This window comes from Trachemys scripta, chromosome 4, assembly GCF_013100865.1.
Source record: "Trachemys scripta elegans isolate TJP31775 chromosome 4, CAS_Tse_1.0, whole genome shotgun sequence".
Lineage (NCBI taxonomy): Eukaryota > Metazoa > Chordata > Testudines > Emydidae > Trachemys > Trachemys scripta.
The window spans coordinates 79,697,425-79,722,156 of record NC_048301.1 but is presented as its reverse complement, the minus strand read 5'-3'; the positions used below and the strand labels follow the sequence as shown (position 1 = coordinate 79,722,156).

The 24,732-nt window shown below is 42.8% G+C and overlaps 1 protein-coding gene across 2 annotated transcripts in view; it reads left to right on the top strand.

Annotated features, from left to right (window-relative positions):
* Positions 1-24,732, top strand: part of TRIM44 (tripartite motif containing 44) — a 99,199-nt gene that overhangs the window by 40,225 nt on the left and 34,242 nt on the right. For both annotated transcript variants that reach the window (XM_034769681.1, XM_034769682.1), the window contains exon 4: positions 1,814-1,833. In XM_034769681.1, coding sequence (XP_034625572.1) covers positions 1,814-1,833 — 20 coding nt within the window. The remainder of the gene's footprint in view (positions 1-1,813; positions 1,834-24,732) is intronic.

Genomic DNA, 24,732 nt, shown 5'->3' with positions numbered 1-24,732 from the left:
CCGTGCTTAGTTGTAGAATTCAAAGTGAACAGTCAACTTCTCATTATTCTTTTGTAAATAAATATGGTTTTGTAGAATTTTCAAAATTCCAGTGGAAAGTTGGTGTGGGGGAGGAAATGGGGTGTTTTTCCTAAAGGAATAAGCCTGGCCCTGTGGAACTTGCAGCCTAGTGTTGGTACCTGAAAACCTAAAAGTGAAATTGATTAGAAACCCAATTGTGATGTCACTTACACTGAAGTAAATCTGGAGAGCAGAATTAGATCTGACTATAAACAGAAGTGAAGGTCCAAGCTGAGAGAAATGAAAGGCACTAGAAAAATAGCATCAATAAGTAACAAGAAAAGTAAATCAAACTGTTTGGAATTCTCTTAATCTAAGGTTAGATTAGTAACCTAGGGAAAAAAACATACTTTTTAAAAGCCTGACTGTGCTTTTAGCCTGACCATGGCCCTTAAAAGTTTTCTCTGTCTGTGGTTGGAAGGCTGATTGGCCCATGTCAATCTTGGGTGCAGCAAGAACAAACCAAAGTCTGCTTCAGCAGATGGGCGGTTGGTTACTGACCTCAGATACGCAGGTGAAAGATACTGGGGTGAGCAACCAAATGTGACCATGATTCTTTGCTATGGGGGATGGTTGATGTGGAAACATTTCTGATGGGATGCAGAATAATGACTTGACTTGGGGCAGATGACCGTCCACACACTTGCCGCTTGTGCATATGTCCTTAGCTTTGCTTACAGATAATTTTCTCCTTTATAATAATCTAAGGTAATGTCAAGTTTTTGTCCATCAGGTGTCAGCTGTTCTATAAGGCAAATGATTTAAGTATTTAAAGATGTATTGAGGTATGCTGTAGATGCGTAGTTGCCTAGTTATGAAAATCATGAAATTGCATGACTACTCTGGTTTATATAATATTCCATATCAGACTGTCCAAGCAATCAGATATCAAAGCTTGCTTAACATAGCTCTTTTCTTTTGCTTTTCCCTAGGGGAAGGCAGTGGAATGGGAATGTTGTTTGTATATCCCTATTGTGGAAATACTGCAATTTGCATGGAATTTGTGACTGATGTAATTGCACTGCTCATGCTGTATTAACATCTGATGTAAATAGTTTTACTGCTCTGTACTGAATGAATAGCTTTAATGACGACTGACTGATTCCTTCTCGCACCAGTTTTACATCTGTGTACTTTCATTGACTTCAGTGGAGCTATTTCTTATTTACCAGTGTGTATGAACTGCAAATCAAGCCCAGCATGTTTTGCTTTATATGCAGTTACTATTTAAACTCCCCTATGTATATATAAACATAGACTATCAGATGCTAGGTAATATTAGGCCCTTGTGCATTTACACACCGTCTGCTTCCACACCTACTGGATATCTGATCAACCTGTCTGCGTAGCAGGTAACAGGATGGTGTTATCACAAAGGGATTGCATTGAGCCTGATTCTCCTTTGGTGCAAGTGGGAGGAAAATGGGGCCTAAAGGATGTGAAAATATTTCAACTGTATTGGAAGTTGATGTGATTGCGTACTGCTGCAAGATAGTGGGCTACATAGGCTTTATAATAAATAAACAATGACCTATCCCTCTTGATCGCTGGTGAAGCCAAGTCTGTGACTTTTAAATGTGATCATGATGACCTCAGCTGTTGGAGTATAAACACATTCCTGCCTTTAAAGACAGCCAGCCCTGAATGTGCTTGTGCAATAGTAAATAGCTTACAAAAATGTTTGCTTGTATCTGAAAAAAGAGTTTTCAAAGTGCTGAACCCAACACTGCTTTTGTTTTTGTTTTTCCTGCAGAGCAACGATGAGGAACCCAGGTAAGAGTACTTCATTTTTCTGCTCGGCTGTAATGTCTGAAATTCCATTTGAAAAGCAATATGTCTTTAGACTAAAGATTGTGAGAAGTAGCATAGTCCAATGGACTGATCGTGGGACTGAAATCCAGGAACACTAGAGGTCTAGTCCTAGTTGTGCCTCTGACTCCCTCCACAGTCTTAGGCAAGACTCTTCTGTCAGAATATTCAAACTTAGGTTCCTAAAGTCAGGCAGGTAACCCCATAGTTAAGCTCTCTAAATACATGGCTTGATATTCAGGGATCCTTAACACTGGCAGCTCCCGTTAGCTCCAGGTATATCTGGATTTGGCTTAGTATTAGTTTTGGAACCAGTTTTAATATAATATAATTTTGTTTCTGTAGCAATCCAGGCAGGGCAAAAATTTATTAAAGCTCAGTGACTGTAAAAGAAGCTGTCGTTCCTGGCCTTACCCAATCCATTGCAATACCTAACTATAAAGCAGTTTTAAAGAATATGAATGTGTGCACCACCACCCTTTACAAGAAGGGTCAGATCTGCTAGACTGAATGTCATAAACACTATACTTTTCACAGAGATTCTCCTTTTAGCTTTGGTTGAGTAGGGGCTTGTGCTTTTGGAGCAGGAAAACTTGAGTTTATGCTTAGCTTGTGGCCACTGTTGCAGACAAACTTCTTACTTTGTTGTGGGATAAAGTAAACTGAAGGGGCCCAATCTCCTTTAATCTCATGTTACAGAGGTGAACAAGTACAATGAGAATCAGTGGATACTGACCGCTGTGGTTACTGTTACATTATGTAACTCTTATTCAGTCCTAAATTATATATGTTTACCTTCTTAAAATGAGAAAATACATGCATGCTGAAATATTAAATCCAAGAATTAGAAAGAAGGGGGAAAGTGAATTGTTGATGTAGGGGTTGGTCCATTATCATATTTTCAACAGTGGCCAGAGAAAGGTACAAGAAACTTCAGAAAGCAATTATGAAATAACCAACTCATTGCCCTAACAAGGAAAGTTTCTTACTACCCCCCCCCCCCATTACTTAGAAGTGGTCTGATGTCCCAAAACGTGAGGGTTTATAACCTTTCCAAAACTAAGTTATTTCTTTAATCCTGACTATCACAACTCTGAATATTCTTACTATCCAAATAAATGTCCAAAAATTGTAATCAGCCTGCAAATTTTTGCTTTCTGTGAGGGTTTCGCTTGGGTGCTCGAGCTACTGAACTCCAATTACATTGTGTCTTTTTCGGACCTGTTTTGGACTGCCTTATAACTTTTTTTTGGTATGTTGTGCTTCTTGTTTTTCTGATTACAGCATGCTTTTGCGCAGACCCACCTGCAGGGCAGAATCTAGGAAATGGGGAAACATCTGGACAATGTCAGATGCAACCCTTAGAAAGTCCTATTTTCTCGATTAACGTTCTTTATTTTAGACAGCCCTAGTTAGTGCAGGCTGATATGGCTTGTTCTAAGTCTTCCTCTTCTTGCCTTCCCTTTCTTTTTCCCCCCATGGCTCCATTTTGTTCTGCATACGGGGTGTCTGGTTTAATTCTGTATGGGGCACTTGGCATTCCTACGCCTTTAAGGATATTGGTATTTTACAGACTGCCAGTTCATTAACACTCAGGAAAGTGTTACATGTATGCTAATAGTCTTCAAAAGACTTGTAGCATTCTACAAGGATTCTACATATGTAGGATCCTAAATGAACAATTGACTCTGTGGATGGGCTGAATTGGGGAGTATGGTAAGAATGAACAGCTTAAGGTAATGGGATGATAGAGGTAAAGCAGGTCTTCATGTTCTATTAGTGTGGGACTTTTGGTCTGGCTGCAGATGGTTTAGTGTCATTTCAAGATTGTAGCCAGTAGGCAACAAATGGTGTTAAGTTGTTAGAACCCAGTGACGCATTGCTGCCTTCATGGAGATGCACTGGTGTACTCATTGGTACTGATTAATTTGTTTATGCTGAGCTTCTGTCTGACTGGATCTGTTGTAACTAACACTTCGGTGCCTATTGTTGCTGTTCTTATTCATTCATTTATGACATTCTCTTCACCATCGCTGAAAGCCTACTGCATCTTGTTGACAAAGGTGTTGATAACAATTTTGGAATGCAGCTTAATGTAAGAGAGAGATCAGGAGAGGCAACAACGCTTCTCTAAAGGGGGGAGTAGAGTTAAAAATAACACTATGAATTGCTATTCTAATTCTTGCACCAGCTTGGATTGCCTGGTGCCCAGGGCAAGTAATGTTGTGCCAGTTGTTATTAGACCATTCCATGCAGTGTTCACATTCTTTATCAACGGTGTTAATAACCCAAAAAAACTATGGCTGCACTGTGGTGCACTGAAAATGTGGAAAAAGTGTAGAATTGACTTTAATATCAGAATAACCCAGGGGTTACTGTGCTGATTATTGTCTGGTTAATAAAAACCTCGATTATTTCAACACATCTGAAGCTGTTGCAGAGTCAAGGGACCCTGAAGCAGATTTTAGGTCCAATGTGCCATGGAGTAAATGAGACCTTGTGCATAGATTGAGGCAGCTGGCCATGAGTCTGTCTACTCCAGCAGAGGGAGAAGAAGCAGCATCAAAGGCCACCTAGACCACTGAAGCAGAGCCACAAGAATAACTGGGTTAAAAAAAAATTAGATAAGTTTGTGACGGATAGGTCCATCCATGGTTGTCAAGATGGTCAGGGATGCAAACCCATGCCCTGGGTGTCCCTAAGCCTCTGACTGCCAGACACTGGGACTGGACGACAAGAGATGGATCACTTGATAATTGTCTGTTCTGTTCATTACCTCTGGAGTGTCAGCACTGGCTGGTGTCAGAAGACAGGATACTGGGCTAGATGGACCATTGGTGTGACCCAATATGGCCGTTCTTATATGGTGGCCCAGGGAGTAGGAGAGGCCTCAGCTTGTCCAAAGAGTAGTGGTGGTGGAGAGAGGTCTCAGCTATTGTATGGGTGGCCCTTTCCACTACCACCCCAGTTAAAGAGTGACAGGACTGTCAAGGCCTCCATATAAGGGTATTCCTAGGGGCTAGACTGCCTTAATCTAGCCCATGTACAAGTTCACATGTGTGTTTGATTTTTAAAAGGACTTTATCCATGTTCTTTGTGGATATTAAAAATTTCATCAAAGAAAAGAGGAGTCCTTGTGGCACCTTAGAGATTAACAAATTCATTTGGGCATAAGCTTTCGTGGACTAAAACCCACTTCATAGATGCAACTGATGAAGTGGGTTTTAGTCCACGAAAGCTTATGCCCAAACACATTTGTTAATCTCTAAGGTGCCACAAGGACTCCTCGTTGTTTTTGCTGATACAGACTAACACGGCTACCACTCTTAAAAATTTCATGGTCCTCTTTGTAAGAGGAGGAATTTGCATTGGTGTCCTTGCCAAAATTTCCTTTCTCTGCCTCTCTACTGTTGCCTTCCCTGCTGAATGGGGTTTGCATTTTGCTCATGCTCTGTTTCCAGTGGAAATTTAAAATGCCATTTCTCTGGGCTAAATGGTTGTCTCCTCGTGACTTCGCCCTTCCCACTTACCTCCAAGCCTCCGTTTTGTAACAAATGGCTTAGTATCTTATCACATCCATGCTTTCTTTAGCCACTTCACCTTCCATATATGCAATACAAGTATCAGGTACTCTGGATGCTGTGCTTTGCAATAGCTGAGCTACAAGGCTTTCTATGCTGCTCATATCCTAGGATTCAGAATATAACCCACCATTATTCTAAACAGCAGTGACTGAAATCCCTGGTGAAAATGAAGAGTGATGTAAAGCAAACATGCACAAAATGAAGCTTGCACCCTACCATAGTAGTGTGCATGCTGTATGGAGTCTGCACATAGCTCACTTACACTGTAGCAATATTGGATAGTAATTTTCTCATGCACTTTTATGATCATAGGTTCTTATTCCTGCATCATTTACAAATACCCTTCAATGTGATGAATAAAGGAAGAGCTTGAGAGTTACTTTGGGCACCCATCCAACCCTACAGCCATTGGAGCCCTAGCTTTACTAAAGCTATCTCAGTGACAGTAAAGAGATATTAACAGGATCCCAGAAGAAGAGTAAATTATAAACAGGAACAATCTGCTCACCTTACATAGAACAATTTTGAGTTAATAACCCGCTTTGCCACTAGGGAGTAGTTTTCCATTGTCTTTCCATCTGTCCTTATTCGTCTCTCTCTGATTAGAACTCGTTTGGGCGGGGGCATATGGAGATGGAGGTTTAACCAGTGCTTAGTCATTTTTAAGAGGGTTTTTGCCGAGGGCAGACTCGTAAAGCGGACAGCAATTTTCCATCTTCTGCCTGCTATTCCTGGTTCTTTCAGTCCAGGTGGGTTTCTTATCCTCCTTCTGCCTGATCTGGAGGTGAAGTAGGGCACTGTATAAAACTGTCATAAAAAATTTCCAGCCTAAACACAAAATCTAATCGCCCACCCTTAGCATGATGATGAAAAAGCAAATGGCATTTTATTTGCCCATCAGATAAAATTATTTGCCTTAAACTTTGTTTGTTAGATGACACTACCAAGGCTTCCAGGCTCCATCTAATACCCTTACAACTTCTCCTGCCCCCTACATAAGCTAGCCTTGCTTTAGGAATATAACTGTAATACAAAACTGGCCCTAGGTGTTAGGAAACTAAGTAATAGCCTTAAGGTTCACAGTTACTAGAATATGCCCCCTTAATACTTTTGTTCAGAGCTCCGTATGCAGGGCTAGCCCTGGTTATGCTTTAAAATTACGGCCTCTCTCTCTTCAGAGAGCCTTTTGCATACTAGCAATATAGGGCCAGATTCTCTTCATAGAGCCCTTGCCCCAGTACAACTCCAGTGAGTTAAGTGGAACTGAGAGGGTATAATTGAGAGGAAAAGCAGGCCCATGGTATTTAAATAAGATTAACATTTTTGTGGGAGTGGGTTGACAAAGAAGACAGTGTCTATATTTGTGACTTGGACAGTAGGTGTCTTGTTAGAAAGCATTTGTTTTTTCTTGTCTGCTGTGAGTTGCTCTGACACACAAAGTGTGCTCCATAAAGTGATCAGTTCATTGCACTCTGAGCAGGAATGCTAATGCAGCCATTTTATTTCTCTGCTGTTATGAATTCATTGCTTGGTTGTTGCATTACCTTCGTTTCGGTGGGCTTCCTCGTAAGCCCAGACATATGGCTGTCATACTAGGGAAGCAGAGAGCATGTGAGAGTGGAACCATTTATTATTCTGAGAGACCTTCAAATACCCGTGTAGGACTGACGTAAAGAAACTCACCTGCCACACTTCAGCAGTGTAGGGCGAGCAGGATCTTTTTTTCCCCTCTCCTCTTTTTCCCTCAGTAGGATGAAAAGTGGGGCTACTTTATGTGAGCTCTGTCTCTAACAAAACCTAAGCAGTAATTGATTTTTCAGAGCATAACAGCTTGCTAATTACAATGCTTTTTATTTTGTAAGTTTCAGCATGCTTCCAAGAGAATCCTGTCCACACCAGAATATCTTAAATGGTGCCTCTGTAACACTTATTGCATCTGTTTAATGCTGTGAGCATAATTCATGATGGCTCAGGTTGGGGGGTTAGGGAAAAGAGTTGTGGGTGATGTGGTAACTGTGTGCCCATTTATGGATGTTTAGACTGGTGTATCTGAAGGGGTCACTATGCAGGGAGCACTCCAGTAATTACTTATTAAGAAAAATGGCTGTATGCCCTAGAATAAGATTCCTCCAAAGGCTCTGAAGCCAGCACCAGAACTGGCCACTCTGTGATGGGTTGGATCAAAGAAACCCCCTTGGGAGCTGCCACCTAATGTACCAAGACTACCTCTGCTCCTGCTTTCCCTGCCAGCTCGGGACCCCAGCACCATGTCTTGCTGAGCCAGACACACCCGTCTGCTCCAGCAAAGACCCAGGGTCTGAATTACTTGCCCCAAAGTTGCAGGCTTCACTGAAAACAGCCCAACTCCCAATGGGGTCTAAACCCAAATCAATCCATGTTACTCTGTATAAAGCTTACACAGGGTAAACTCCTAAATTGTTCTCCCTCTATAACACTGATAAAGAGATAGGCACAGCTGTTTGCCTCCCCCCAGGTATTAATACACACTCTGAGTTAATAGGTAAAAAGTGATTTTATTAACTATGGAAAGTAGGATTTAAGTGGTTCCAAGTAGTAACAGATAGAACAAGTAAGTCACCAAGCAAAATAAAATAAAATGTGCAAATCTGTCTAATCAAACTGAATATAGACAAGATCCTCACCAGTTCCAGAATGCTCCCTTTTATAGACTAATCTCCTTTTAGCCTGGGTCCTGCAATCACTCACAACTCTTGCACATTGTCCTTTGTTCCAGTTTCTTTCAGGTATCCTGGGGAGTGGAGAGGCTCTCTTTAGCCAGCTGAAGACAAAATGGAGGGGTCTCCCAGGGGTTTAAATAGACTCTCTTGTGGGTGGAGACCCCCACCTCACTCCTATGTAAAATCCAGCTCCAAGATAGAGTTTAGGAGTCACCTGGGCAAGTCACATGTCCATGCATGACTCAGTTTTTACAGGTAGCATCCATTGTTTACATGCTACCTTGAATGTCCTCAAGTAGACTTCTTATGTAGATTGGAACATTCCAAGATCCATTGTCCTTTTAAGTGTTTCTTGATTAGGTACTTAATTTCAACATTCCTTTCTCCAGGAACTGACCAAATGCTCTACTAAGGTTATTTAGAAATCAAGCCAGTACACAACCAATATTCATAACTTCAAATACAAAAATGATACATGCATACAAATAGGATTAATAGATTCAGTAGATCGTAACCTTTGAGATATGTTACATGGCATATGTAGCATAAAACACATTCTAAGCATATTTCCATAAAGCCTTATGGGAGGTACCATCACACATTCTACGGTTTCTTTAAGAGCAGGTTCCATGGTGAATTCTTTATATATTGTTAACCTTAACATCTGATGGTACCATGATAAGAAGACATCAGGAATCCGTGAGCTTGCTTTCTCAGCCTCATTTAAAGGTAAGGTAGGCCACTGGCCTCTCTCCTCCAGCTCAGTAAAGACTAATGCCACACCCCAAATCTGTTCAGGGCCTTCCTTCAGGGTACAGTTTTATTCCTCAACCATAAGACTCACAAAGTAACACCAAATAAAGCTAGTCCCCATACCAAAGCAGGCTGTGGGGGCCCAGAAGCCTCTTTCCCACTACTCCAGGGCCAGCCACAGAGAGCCATCTGCTCCCCACAGCTTGCTTGCTCAACTGAGACACTTGTAGGCTTGTATAATCACTTGATCAGTCTCAGCTGGGAAGTAGCTGATCATTCACAGATGAGATTGAGCCCCCACTTCTTTAAAAGGGTCAGTCACCCTGTGACAGGTAGCATTTTACTGAAGAATCAGAGTGCAGTATTCTCCTGCCATCCAGCAGCTGGTTAATCTGACTGGGGACTCTTAGGCTTGGCCTATTTTTTAGTATATAATTGTAATAACTGCTTTGAGGTTCTAGCCATAGGTGAGCTAGTATTTCCTCCTCCTCCTCCTCCTAATAGTCTGCATACCAGTTATAAACTAAAACCCTATCCCATCTTCATGGAGAATGTATGACCTTTTTAGTGATGCACAAAGAGAGGCATTTAGTCAGAAGTCTGACAATTGTTAACTTTAGTTTTGCCACGGACAGAACTGGCACTTTAAACTACCCTGACTGACAATGCCAAGATGTTCTTTCAGGAGCATAGAGTTTTCACTTTTCTAACGTTGCTCCATTCACCTTACCCTTATCTACCATGCATCTATTTGCTAAGGCTTTGGGGTAGTCTGTTAATACGGGTGGGACAGGAGTCTTTAATGTGGGCACAGTGTGGCTGTATGTGCATGCTTAATTATTGGCTGTCTGATCCCATTGCTGTGTGGGTTTAGCTATGAGGCTATTAAATGGAGTGTCATTTTGAATAATCATCAAGGTGTCTAGAGCTGAAGTAGATCTAATTTTTTTTTTTTTTTTTAGTGTTTCACTTTAGTACCCAGTCTTAAACATTATTCATGCAGATTTCAACTTTCTCTACTCATGCTCATGTCATATGGTTCATAATAAAATTTCATATTTATTTTATGATCCAACCAGCTGGTGAACTCAGTACGGGGCAAGAATGAGAAATCCTGATGAAACCTTTATATGTCTAATCTAAGCAGGCATTTACACTGTGATATTCTTGCCGGGGTATTGTCAGTGACTTCATCCTCTGCATTGCTGGAAGTGCAGACCTTACTTTGACTTATTAATTTCTCCCACTTACTGAATCTGATCTGATTCATTTTTAGTGAATACAGTTACTCTTTATGATGTAATAAGGGATGTTTTTTAAATACCTTAGTTTTCTTTCCTGTTCAGCTACTTGATGGACTTTCTTTTTAAAAAATGTAAATACATATACTGAGGACTTTGCTCCCTATTTCCAGTGTTGTGTAGAGCACATGTCCGCAGCCCAGGGAATCTGAGACTATCTCTTGATCAGAGCAGGGTTACAGCTGCAGTGTCTTTATATAAGACCATTTTAATACAATTCAGATTTTAAAAATACAATAAGGAAGTTACTGATTAAATTGCTATTTCCTTAAAAGCAGCATACTTTTCTCTGCTACCTAGTCTTACTTGACTTGTGAAAGTATCTTTTAAAATTCTGGCAGTGATTTGTAATACATCCCATGGAGCACCTATGCAACTCAGCACAATTAATGTAACATTAATGAGAGGTGACACTGACAGGTAGCGGACCTTACTACTACTACTACTTAAAATAGTAGAGGAGAAGAACGATTGTCGCTTTTCAAAGCTACAATGACTTATCTGTCATCCCAGGGGGCAGATGGGGCAGAGGGTGCTCAGAATCCAGTGAAGAGATGGCATAAAGTGTGTCTAAGGGTATGTCTACACTGCAGTTAGATACCCATGGCTGGCCTGTGCCAGCTGAATTGGGCTTGGGCTAAGGGGCTGATTAATTGCACTGTAGAGGTTCAGGCTCGGGCTCTGGACCCTCCCACCTTATGGAGTCCTAGAGCCCAAATCTCTACTCCGTAATTAAATAGCCCCTTAGCCTGAACCCTGTGATCCCAAGTCAGCTGGCAGAGGCCCGAAGCAGGTTTTTAATTGCAGTGTAGACCTATTCCAAGTGCTTGCAAAGGGTCCTGGCCTAATCTTCTGCATATGTAAACATAATTTCCTGTGGGCCACAAAAAATAGGGTATTACTGCAATCTCTCAGCAAATGGAGTATTTGTTCTTGTCTTCCCAGTTCAGTTTCTTTTTTTACATTACTGCTTCCTGGAGGCTGGATGGTCACAGACGTGTTATCTGATGGATATATATATATATATCCAATATTTTTATTTTTTATGAATTATGTTCTCAGCTGTTCTCAGGCATAGTAAACAAGACAATATGACAGAACTTAATGAGCTGGCCAGGCACATTCAATAGGACAGCTATTCTGCTTAAATAACAAAGTGCAGCTGAAAGCTCTCCTGGTTTCCAAGTGTATCCAGTTGAATACAACTTGACCAGCATCTGCAAAAGTATCTATTTAACAAACACAAGTGGGAGAAAACAGGGGGGGGAAATGAGCATTTGGCCAACTGTCTTGTGTGCAGGTCCTGATCAGGTAGGTGTGGTCACAGCCCACCTACCAAATCGGGTCCCATTTGAAATTGAGAGAGCGGTGACCTCACTGCCCACCGTATAGCCCAGTGGATAGAACACTTGCCTGGGCAGTCGGAGATCAAGGTTCAGTTCTCCCTCTCTGCCAAAGTGGGGGAGAGGATATGAACAGGGGTCTCCCACCTTTCAGAAGAGTTCTCTAACCACAGAGTGATGGCATAGTCTGATGTGGGATTACTTAACAAGTGCTTAACTCATTCCCATGAGAAGTGGCCTAAATGCCTAAACTGCCTGACTCCAGGAGGTGGGTTCCCATTCATGGATTGCAAGAGATAAGAGAGGGGTGTGCCCGCATCTCTGCAGTCGGTATATCTGATTGGTGTGTTTAAGCTGCTCTCTGTCTAGCGTGCTGGCTTTTGTGAATTGCATAATCTCTGGTGCCATCTCTCCCCATTCATTGTCTAAGGAGCCTGGGTGTCTAACTCCACTTTGCAGCTCACAGTGGTGTTCCTGTAATTTTTTTATATGGCTAAAAGTTAGGTGTTTTGATGCTCAGCATTGCAGCACCTAAGACCCTTCTTGGATTCCACCCTACCTGCTTTACAAACTCTGTGCCCCTTTTCTCCTTCAGCCCCTGCACTTTTTACCTGGCATCTCCTTATTCCCAGGTTGCTCAGAGACCACTGGCCCGCAACAAGGTGAGCCTGGGAATCTACTCTCCTTTAGTATAGCTGCGTTTCAATACAAAGGAAGCCCAGAAAGGTGAAAGGGCACTGAGAAGGGTGCTTTAAAGCACATTATATCCTCAACAACTCGGGATGCAGTGCTGCTGTATGGCATTTTTAACTCTTTCTCCGGAGAGATTTCAACTTGGATGCTTATTCATCAGTGACCCTTAACAATCAACTACTAGCACATTTTGGCATAACAGAACCATAACAGTTCTGTTATGAGGATAGAGGACAAGGTGCCTGTTAGAGTCAAGATTGTTCTGTGCAATATATTTTCCGTGTTTTTTTTTCTATTGCACTTTAAAATGTCTCCAGGGTTGGGGCTTCTGACATTTCACTCCCCTTGGGAGATCTTTTCACAGTTTTCTGCTGTATAGATCTTGCTGTCCAAGAAGTTTTTCCTTGTTAGAACCTAAATTTCTATTCCTTAGCTTTATCCCACTGCTCCTTGTTATCCCCCTCTGCACAATGCAAAATAATTCATTATCTTGCTGTTTACTTCCTCTTTTTATAGAAAGTTTTCCTCATTCATTCTGATCAGATGACTTTTTCAGTGTGAGGTGCTATGCAAGCATAAAATATTTGTAAATGAATTATTCCAAGGGGAGTTTATAGATCTGGCGAGTTCCCTCTGTCTAAATGGGGATTGGCTAGCACCATTTTAAAAAAAAGTAAAAAGTAACGCTATCTCAACGGCTTTTAAACATATTAAAAGCTTTCAAAAAATCAGACTTGAACAAACTCAAAGAACGGGTAGATAAGATCCCATAGGAAGAAAATCTAAGGGAAGGAGTTCAGGAGAGCTGGCAATTTCTCAAGGAGACAATATTAAAGGCACACTGCAAACTATCCCAATACAAAGGAAAGATTGGAAGAATAGGAGGAGGCCAATGTGGCTCCATTCGGAGCTCTTTAATGACCTGAAAATCAAAAAGAAATCCTACAAAAAATGACTACATGAACAAATTGCCATGAAGGAGTACAAAAGAATAGCACAAACATGTAGGAACAAAACCAGAAAGGATGAGGCGCAAAATGAGTTACATCTAGCAAGAGACATAAAAGGCAATAAGATGTTCTTTAAATGCAAGAGAAAAATGAGGAAAAGTGTAGGTCCTCTAGTTAGGAGGGAAGGAGAACTAATAATTGATGACAAGAAAGCTGAGGTGTTTAATGCCCATTTTACTTCTGTCTTCACTAAAAAGGTTAATGGTGACCATACACGCAACACAATTAATATTAGCATTAAGGTGGAAGGAATGAAAGCCAAAATAGGGAAAGAACAGTTTTTTATAATAGGTATATCTCCATATATTATTATATCTCATAGAACTGGAAGGGACACCAAAAGGTCAATTAGTCCAGCCCCTTGCCTTCATTAGCAGGACCAAGTACTGACTTTTGCCCCAGATCCCTAAGTGGCCCCCTTCAAGGATTGAACTCACAACCCTGGGTTTAGCAGGCCAATGCTCAAACCACTCAGCTATCCCTCAACTTGAGCTAGAGAAGTTAGATGTATTCATGTCAGCAGGGTTTAATTAAATTTATCCTAGGGTTCTTAAGGAGCTAGATTAAGCAATTTTAGAACCGTTAGCAATTATCTTTGAGAACTCCTAGAGGATGTGTGGGATCCCAGAAGACTGGAGAAGGACAAACATAGTACCTATCTTTAAAAAGGGGGATGAAGAGGACTCAGGGAATTATAGACCAGTCACCCTAACTTCGATACCTGGAAAGAAACTGGAACTAATTTGTTAGCACCTGGAAGATAATAGGGTCATAAGGAATAACCAGCATGGATTTGTCAAGAACAAATAATGTCAAACCAACCTACTTTTCTTCTTTGACAGGGTTACTGACCTAGTGGGTAATGGGGGAAGCAGTAGATGTGATTATATCTTGATTTTTAATAAGGCTTTTGGCACAGTTCTACGTGACATTCCCATAAGAAAATTAGATTAAATTACTATAAGGATGGTACACAACTGGTTGAAAGACCATACTCAGAGTAGTTACCAGTGGTTTACTATCAAATTGGGAGGTTGTATCTCGTGGGGTCCTGCAGGAGTCAATCCTGGGCTCAGTATTATTCAGTATTTTCATTAATGACTTGGATAATGAAATGGAGAGTATGCTTATAAAATTTGCAGATGCAATAAATTGACCCCCGCTAGATCGATGCGGATAGTGAAGTCCTGCCCTATAGAAAACCTGACCTTTGAGGAAGGGTTAAAAAAACCTGGGCATGTTTAGTCTTGAGAAAAGAAGAGAGGGGAAGGGCGGTGGGAAGAGGTCTTGATAACAGTCTTCAAATATGTTAGACTGTTTATACAGAGGACTGTGGTCAATTGTTCTCTATGTCCACTGAAGGTAGGAGAAAAATGTTGGGTTTAATCTGCAGCAAGGAAGATTTAGGTTAGATATTAGTAAAAAAAAAAAGTTCTAACTATAAGGATAACTAAGCTCTGGAATAGGCTTCCAGTGGAGGTTGTGGAATCCCCATCATAGGAGGTTTTTTAAAAGCAAGTCGGACAAACACCAGTCAGGGATGGTGTAGGTTTACTTGGTCCTGCCTCAGCACAGAGGGCTGGACTTGATGACTTCTCAAGGTCCCTTCCAGCTCTACATTTTGATGATTCTATTGTGATTTAACAAAAATCTGAGAGATTTGCTATCTCCGAGGACTGGTAATGGCATATGGAATCTTCCACTTCTCCCGTGCACACTAAATCAGTAGTGACCAAACGTTGTTACTATTTTACAGCAGTGTGCAAACTGAATGTATACTCTCTTGTACTCTCCCAATATAAACCCCACCGGCAATTCTTTTAGGGGTTGTCAGGGGCTTAAACTTTTGTACAGTGCTTTTCATCTATGGACCTCTGAGAAGGGTAAGCATTTAACCTATATTAGAGATGGGAGAAATCAGCATACAGAAAATTTATGGACAAATGTTTTAGAGGTGGGCATGATTTTTGGTTTTGCAACCTGAACCAGGTTGGGTTGGAGGTTTTTTGAAGGTGGTTGAAGCTGGACTTCAGCTGGAACTCAGCACCTAGAAAATCAGGCCCAAGATGTCTCTAATTGGGCGTCCAGAAATATTGGAGACAACCAGAATTAGAAGGCACTCTTGAAAAATTTGATCCTAAGTCATTTAATAAACATCACACAGAGAGTCTGTGGCAAAGCTGGGTATCGAATCTAGGTCTCCCTGACACCCTGTCCACTGGGCCACACAACCTTTGAAACAAGGTGGGTGAGGTAATATATATATTTTTTTATTCTACAAACTTCTGTTGGTAAAAGAGACAAGCTTACACAGAGCGCTTCTTCAGCTTGAAAGCTTGCCTCTCTCAACAGCAGCAATTGGTCCAATAAAAAGATATTTACCTCATCCACCATGTCTCTAATATCCTGGGACCAACACAGCTACAACACCATTGCATGCAATCTTTGTATATGGTAGTTTGCTCCTTGTACTCAGTTTTCCATATAATATACACAGAATAAAGTCACCTATTGCAGCCAAAGGGGCAGCCAAATCTTCAGCTGCTCTGTGTGGGTGACAGTGTCTGTTCTTTGCAGCCCACACGTTGGGCTGCCTAGAGCAGCAGACTGCCTACGGCTGGCACTCCTTAGCTACATTCCCACCAAATGACCCTCTTGTCCCTTCCTAGATGGGACTCCCAATGTTTACATCCGACTTATGGGAAGAAATCACAACCGCTGCTATTGTGACTTTGTTTCTTTCCAAAAGTGCCACTGTTCATCCAGTGACAGATGCGGGTCAGTTGTTGTCATGGCAACAAGGGCAGAGGGAGGAAAGCAGCTTAATTCCAGAGCTGATAATTAACTGGGGGGGGATAATTGTAGCAGGAGGGGAAGCTCTCAGTAATTATAGGAGAACAGCACAGATGAAAAGGCAGGGCACAGATGCTGTCAGTGTTGTGTGCCCTGCTGTAGCCATTTAAGTTGTCGCAGGCTGGGAAGTGTTGTGAAATGGGGGACACTGCCATTCGTAGCAGGGCAGAGCACCTCCTGGGGAGGTTTTACTTGGGGAGGGATTAGAGGAACAGATCCATTAGGGAAGCAGTAAGGAGATCATCAGAAAGAGGGAACCACTTACATTTACAAAGCAGATTCCAAAATACTTTATAGGCTGCTAACCAAATTCCATCCACATGTACACCAGTATGTACCAGTAATACAATGAGCTGAAACTAAAACAAGTGGTAGGTAGACAGATATGGGCACAGAGAACATAAGGCCTTTGGCTTGAGTGCAGTTACTCAAGGCTTACACTGTGTGATGAAGAGCAGAATTACAATTAGATGAAATATATACATGGAGAGCTATGAAATGCAGCCATTTCTGGGGTGGAATACTGCAGACAGTCATTTTGGCAACATTAGACAGTTCTTCAGAAGGCAGCGTCTACTGACCACAAGTTGTCAGGGCTTTAGCTTTATATCGAATCTGAAAGGTAGCAACACAGCACCCCCATCGCTATGCTGAGCCCTGCTTTATTGCTGACTCAGAAAGACATGAAGCCCACTTTCTGAATTATCAATGGAGATGAGACTAAGCCTGACTCCCTTTAGTCTGAGATCTGACAGAATCACAGGGAGAAGTGACTTTTAGGATGTTACTTGAGGTGAACTTTGACACTCCCCTTCTGTGCCCTAAGGGCTGCAGAATAGATGGTTTGTGATAGAAGTGGTTGTGAGGAGAGCGGTTGTGAGGGGAGGGGAAGTTGTGCGGTCAGTAGAAGGATATTCAGTAGTGCAGTGACCTACTTCTGGCCAAAGCTGATGGGATGTTTGTAGCTACCCTACTTAGGATCTGTTCTCCTAAAATCACCATGGTTTTCTGTTAATAACATGAATTTCCTCTTTGTTTCCTTCCCAGAATTTGACATATACCAAGCTGCTGTTGGAATTTGTAGAAAAGCAATTAGTATTGGAGTTGGGGTGTCTGACTGACACAATAATTATGCTGGAAAATGTAATTTTCCCTGCATATTAGCGATGGGATTATTTCAAGGAGCTCTCATTAATGTGCTGTTTGCCAACAAAGAGCCCAGTAACCTCTCTTTTAATAAGATTAGTGTGGGGGTCATAATGCAGCAGGCTGTTAAGATGATATATTCAGCTTTTTGTTCTAAAGAAAGAAATTATCTTCTGCTATCTACAAGGGTATAAAGGAGTAGCTTTCATTTAGAGAGATGGAGATTTGACAGTCGCTCCTTTCCTAGTAACCAGTGCCCACCCTTCTGTGTACAGATGCTCTGCATCCTCAAAGTGGAAGTTTTGGATTTGGGAAGGAGTGTGGTGTAGTGGCTAGAGCAGAGAACTGGCAGCTACGTCTCCTGGATTGTCTTCCTAAATCTGCCACTTATGTGCCATGTAACCATAAGCAAATCCCTTTAACATCAGTCTCATTGTAGCCATCTATAAAAGGTAGATATTTGCCTACCCAAAGGCTATTATTTGTAGAACGTTTTAAGTTCTACATGCACCTACTGTAACAAAGTATTATCATCATGTTCATCCTGCTGCGTTCCAAATGCAGTAGCAGGTACATACGTGAGGTTCAAAGGGACTCTGGCAGTTTGAATTATTTTTAAATTAACTAATTTATAAAATTCAGCCTTCTGGTGGAGCACCCTTTATGTAACGTGTAGACAGTTGTTTTAAAAAAAAAAATAGGAATCTTTCATTGATCCCTGCTGATGTTTGTGAGGGTGTTTTGGGATGAACCAGGGGACAATACAACCGAACATGCTTAGCTTTCTCCTTCCACTCTGTGTACACATCTGTCTACCATCTGTTTTGGTTTCAGCTCTACTACTGTGTTACTGGTAAATACTATCTTGCAGGGCCTGGAGCACAGAGTGCATGGGAGCTTTTTCCATCTAGACCAGTGTGTAAGGCAGTGGTTCTCAAACTTTTGCATTGGTAACCCCTTTCACACAGCAAGCTTCTGAGTGCGACACCCCCCCACCCCCCCGACCCCAAATATAAAAAATGTGTTTTAAATTTGTAACTCGATTAGAAATGTTGGAGGAGAAGCGGGTTTTGGGGGTGGAGGCTGACAGATTGCAACCTCCCACGTAATAACCTCACAAACCCCCTGAGAGGTCACGTCCCCCAGTTTGAGAACCCCTGGTGTAAAGGATGTCTTCTTGATAACACTAGGGTTACCATATTTTGAGTGTCCAAAAAGAGGACACTCCACGGGGCCCCGGCCCCGCCCATGCCCCCGCCCCAACTCCACCCCTTCCCCAAAGTCCCCACCCCAACTCCGCCCCCTCCCCTGCTTCCCGCGAACATTTGATTCGCGGGAAGCCTGAAGCAGGCAGCAGGTAAGCTGGGGGGTAGGGGGAGGAGGCGCTGCCCAGTCTGGCCCCCCCAACCGAGCAGCTCCCTCCGTGGGCCAGCCCCGGCCCCAGCATCTCCAGCCTGGCTCGGCTCCTGGGGTGCCGGCCCCGGCCCGGCACCCCCGGCCCGACCCCGCCAGCCCCGCACCGCCGGTCCCGGCCCCCGGTCCCGCACTCCCGGCCCAGCACCGCCGGCCCCAGCCCGGCCCAGTACCCAGCACCGCCGGCCCCTCCCTATTTTCCCGGACATGTTCAGCTTTTTGGGATTTCCCCCCGGACGGGGATTTGAGGCCCAAAAAGCCGGACATGTCCGGGAAAATCCGGACGTATGGTAACCCTAGATAACACACCAAACAGGAAGTGCAATTGATAGGGTTGCCAACCCTCCAGGAATCTCTGGGAATTAAATATTAATCTTTTAATTAAAAGATTGTCATGTGATGAAACCTCCAGGAATACATCCAACCAAAACTGGCAATCCTAGCAATTGACCATCAGCCAAACAGTGAAAGTTACTATATGCAAAGTGCTGCATCAGGGAGCAGACCAACTAGGATCAGCTGCTGGTCTGTTCTGAGTAACTTTGCTGCTAGGCACCCAGTGAGCCCAGTTTCACTGCCTTGGAACTGACAGAGTGGCCAAACCCCCGATTGGCTGCTGGTTGAGCAGCCCTGCTTATAAGCCTGGCCTCCAACAGCAGATCAGGAGCTGCCCATAACATACCAAGCCTGCAGCTGTGCTTGCCCTTGTTCCAGTCCCTGCTCCAGGCCTCTGCTTCCCTCCTGCTTCAGATTTCTGGCTTTGATCCCCAGCACTGCCTCTGGCTTACAACTGTGGTTGACCCTCTGGTTCTGGCATTTGGCTTCTCTCTCTCTCTCTCTCTCTCCCCCCAGTACTGACTCTCAGCACGTTTCCTGGACTCTGCCCACCATGCATCCAGCTCTAACTGGCAGCCTGAACTCTCGCTTCCACCAGTAGGCCTGACCACCCACAGCCTGGTTGGCTATATGATGTCATGTGCATAAACAAACTGGCGGGGGTGGGGAATATATTTTTTTCTCCTCGTCCTATTTACTTTAGCAACAGTAGATACAATATTTTCAGTTAGAAATATTTTTTCCACCCGTACATGAAAGACCACATTTAGATTTATGACCCACCATTAAAGCTGTGCTCCCCTTGGACAATGCAGATTGCAAAGCCCAGGACAAAATGCGTGAGAACTGGGATCAAAGCATTTTCAGTCAATGTGATCCAACTATGGCACAGACTTCTAGAGGAGATCAGGGAAATCCACGGACTGACCATTTTTAGAAAACATTGCAAAACCTTCCTCTTGTGAAAAAGCCTTTCCACTACAAGAAACACATTCACAACAGACAGCTCTTCTACTCCAAAACCACCACTAACTAACTAAAAAAAAATATTAAAAACTACTTCAAGCAGTTTTTACTCCAGAATGGAAGATTGTGCCAGGAACTGTGTGAATTCCACTAGGGACTTTGCTAATGCTATTGATTTTTACATAGAAGGTGCTCCGATACCATCGTGGTAGCAGGCAGGATAAAACCCTTAGATAGCTTTAAAAGGGGCATCAACTTCCATCTCTGTGGGATTAGCTGCTTTTAGCATAAATAACATTGCTTATTGTCTCAGTTTCATGATATGATATAATTGTGCTTTGAATAGTTTGCAACAATTGAAGTGAAAATACAGTGCATTAGATTTATGTAGGATGGAGGGTCATTTGGAGCTGTGATAATGAGGGGCCATTCCAAGCTATGTTTGGATGCAATTTGCTTATGAAATAATTAGTACCTGGTGTTAATGGGTTTTGATTATTTGTGGATTACATGTGGATTGAAGCTATGTAGTACACTGCAGAGCCATGTTCTTTTCACTTGCCTTGCTCTCACTAAAGCTCCCTTAGGAATTATTGTAACATGCCAAACCTGGTCATTGAATGTCTTTATTTTAAATCTTATCACTTTGCAGTCTAAATAGACAAGACGAACATAGGGCAGGGGAAAAGATGCAATGTGTGAGTAGAGTTGGGTAAATAACTGATTTCTTTTTTTTTCCAGTTTGCTGGCAGTTCTGAAAAATGGAGGGATAATTGGTTTGGGTTGAACCAAATCAGGAATTTTTTGGAATTTTTGGCAAATTGAAAAAGTCTGTTACTGGTTGGACAAAATATTTTGTTTGACCCAAAATGTTTTGTTTCCAGGCATTTTTAAAGGGATAGATTCACAAAACAGGAAAGGTGGTGCCCTCCTTATAACTTCCAACCCAGTGGTTAAGGTGCTCACTCAGGAGGTGAGAGGCTGGGGTTCAATCCTTCCCCCTTCCTGATGTGGAGAAGGTCTTCGTACTTGGTCCCCCTTTCCAGGTAAGTGCCCTAACCACTGGGCTATAGGCTCCTGTTCTTTCTTGGGTGGGTTTCTCTCAATCGCTCCTGTTGAAGCTATATATTTTTATAAATATTATATATAATTATATCTTTTTAATTTTATAAATAATAAAAAATTCACTGGAGCAGGGACTTGATCTTGGGTGCCCCGTCTCCCAGGCTGTAGGGTCAGTCTCTCTCACTCTGGCATAATGACAAAGCAAGTACTGTATTTATTTATTTATTTCTTATTACAAAGTGGAACAAGCAGAATTCAAATAATAAACAATGGTTACTTCAGTTGCAGTCTCTTCTATATGTCTTTCTGTGGACAGATTATGCCTCTAAGAGTGGGCTCACCGCTGGGGGGACGGATGTGGGGAGCTCTTTTGTTGTTAAGACCAAAGTACGTTATTCCCCAAAGTTGGTAGTGAGCCCTTTCTTAGTATGTCGTAACCAAAAGAGTCTGTAGATGGACAAAGGAATTTTGATTTAAGGGCAGGTGAGACTTGTTCAGTTTATAACCTAAACAGTTTATAAATGGCTAAAGTGAATATTAACTAAGTCCTATGAAACCAAAGAAGTATATTTTGAAATCAGTTCCTCAAAAGAAGCAGTTCAAGGAACTGTCTTAAGACAGATAAATTAATAAATATTAAGAACCTTATTTGAATGAAATCCAGTAAAAGCTGTGTTATCTGGAACGTTACCAACCGGAAAGCTCTAGAAACCAGCATTTCTGATATTTCCCAATACAAATCTTCAGTAGGGTTGCCTGGCTCCATATGGCTGCCCAGAAACAGCAACATGTCCCTGCTGCTCCTAGGCAGAGGAATGGCCACCGGGGCTCCGTGCACTGCCCCGTCCCGCTCAGAGCTCCGCAGCTCCCAGTGGCCAGGAACTACTGGCCAGGAACCATGGCCCATGGAAGCTGCGGGGGTGGTGCCTGCGGGCAGAGGCAGTGCACAGAGCTGCCTAGCTGCACCTCCGCCTAGGAGCAGCAGGGACATGTCACCGCTTGCAGGGAGCTCCCTGAGGTGAGTGCCGCCCAGATCTGGCACCCCCTCCCACACTGCAACCCCCAGCCCTGAGCCTCCTCCCACACGAGAACTGCCCCCCCTGAGCCATGCCATCCCGTGCCCCAGCCCTGAGCCACTTCCTGCACCCAAACTCCTTCCATCCATTGGTAAGTATAACTCTTAGTTAACTGGAAATTTTGACTAACCGGCACCCCCCATTCTCCCAACATGCCATATAACAAAGCTTTTACTGTATTTATTTTACTGATATAAGGAAGTTTTTACATTAGAAACTTTGCATTTAGATAAAATATTTGCAAATACACATCTCAAAAGGGGCTTGTCATCTCAAACATTTAAATAACCAAGGTTTGCACCATTGAGAGGAAACATAAAATGGAAGTTAGTAACATCTTCTGTCAAACATTTTCCAACCATCAATGTTTTTCTTAGCGTTTGAAGGTTTAGAGTGCCTATAAAAGAAATTACTTTAATTGGGAATTTTATAACTGGGGAGTTTTTTCTCTATGAAAGAAGGTTGGGAGAAAGACAGCCCACTTATGACTTAGTCTTATAACTCTGACAGCACATCTGTACATTCCTCTTGGCTCTAAAACAGAGCATTCTTATATTCTTTTGAAGTCAGGATGCTTTCTAAAAATAAATACATTTCAAGAAAATAAACAATCTTAGTAAGATATCTCTATACCAGACTGGTGTCTTTTCTCTGAGAAGACAATCGTGTCATTTGTTTGTCATTTTGACCAAAATGGTCCTTTCATTTACAACATGCCATTTGTAGAATATTTACAATTTGCAACTAATGCAGGTGTGGGCAAACGGCCCATGGGCCAGATTCGGCCCACAGGATTGCCACTCCCATGCTGCCACGGGCCCCACACCGCTCCCAGTAGCGGCCAGCACCAAGTTCGGGGGAGGAGGGAGGAGAGGGCTCTGAATGCTGCCCTCTCCTGCAGGCACCGCCCCCCGCAGCTCCCATTGGCCAGGAAAGGAGAACCGCGGCCAATGGGAGCTTTGGGGGAGGTACCCGCAGGCAAGGCCAGTGCGCAGAGCCCTCTTGCCCCCCCTTCCCCAGGGGCTGGAGGGATGTGGTGCCAGCCGCTTTAGGAGAGCCGCAGGGCCAAGACAGGCAGGGAGCCTGCCCTGGCCCCAATGCGAGCCGCTCCAGATAAGCGGCGCCGGGCTGGAGCCTGCACCCCACACCCCTTCTGCACCCCGCACCCCAACCCCCTGCCCTGAGCCCCCTGCCGCACTCTGCACCCCTCCTGTACCCCAACCCCCTGTCCTCAGCCCCCTCCTGCACCACACACCCTTCCTGCACCCCAGCCCTGGCCCCCTCGTAACTCTGCACCCTTCCTGCACGTGAGCTCCTTCCTGCACACCGCACCCCCTCCCATACCTTGCACTCCCTCCCGTACCCCAACCCCCTGCCCCAGCTGTACATGGCCCTGCATGCAATTTCCCCACCCAGATGTGGCCCACCCAGAAGACTAAAGTCTTCTATTAAACAGGCTACACAAAGGACAACAAACAATGCTTGTGTCCATTTTCAAAACCTAGCATAAAAGAAAATAGAAACATAAAACAAAATAGAAGTTTATGAAAGCTGCATTTTAGAGCTTGTGTTAACACACTTGAGTATAATAAACATGGTTTTGTGGCCAGAGGTGTTATCTTCCCTGATATTTGGCTTGTCCCTGGTGACAGAAAGCAGAAACCTTTTGGAATCTCTTTAAATTAGCCTGACATTTCATTCAATAAAATAAATAACCAAAACCATAAGCTTGTGTTATATTCTTCAGGCATCATGGATACAAACAGAGTTGTAGGTATCTCTTTACATCAATATTGCATCAATATTGAGGTTGCTTGCCTGGGAGATCCTTTTTCCTCCAAACGTCCCCTTATTCAAGGCCCAAGGTGAGTAAGATTCAGCTCTGGGTAGAGAGTTTTTCTGTACTGAACAAACTTGAAAAGCTGTGATATTTTATATGTAATATCATGTCTCTGCAGAGCTAGAAACAGAATCTTTAAACCATTGAGAAGAGAAGATTATAGAGCATTCATTTTTGTCCCCAAATGTATTATGTTCACTTTTTTTTTCTTTTTGCCAGGATTCAGGCTTGTAAATTCCAGTGACGTTGTGCCTATGAGTCATTTCTTTGTTAACACAACTGAGAATGGAAGACTGATGGCTAGGAAATCCTAGGTGAATTCAAAAGGACATGCGTAGCCAGGGTCATTTTTCAGTACTCACTAGCCCAAATCTCAGATTTCATACCTGCTCAGTTTCTGCTCTCACATCCCATTATTTATATGTATAACTTTAAAAAAAAATCTCTACTTTCTCTTCAGTGCCAAACAGTAGGTAACAACACAATAGCATTTTCCAAATAGATAAGCCAAGTGGGACTCTGTGTTTGTAGAGATAAAGTTCGACTTTAGTAAGTAAACAAAAAATATTGAACATTTTTCTTTAGTTTGAATGATGTGAACATTACTCCAGCTTTTCAGTATATGGTGGAGCACTTTTTATGCTGTAACACATGATTTCAATATTATTACCAGCTAACTCTGCTTGTGTTTGTAGGGCAAAATTGCCTTAAAGAAAAAAGTGTGTAGTGGCCATATGGGATTGCAGTAAGAAAAAAATTTAGAATGTGGAACTGCATGGGTTTGA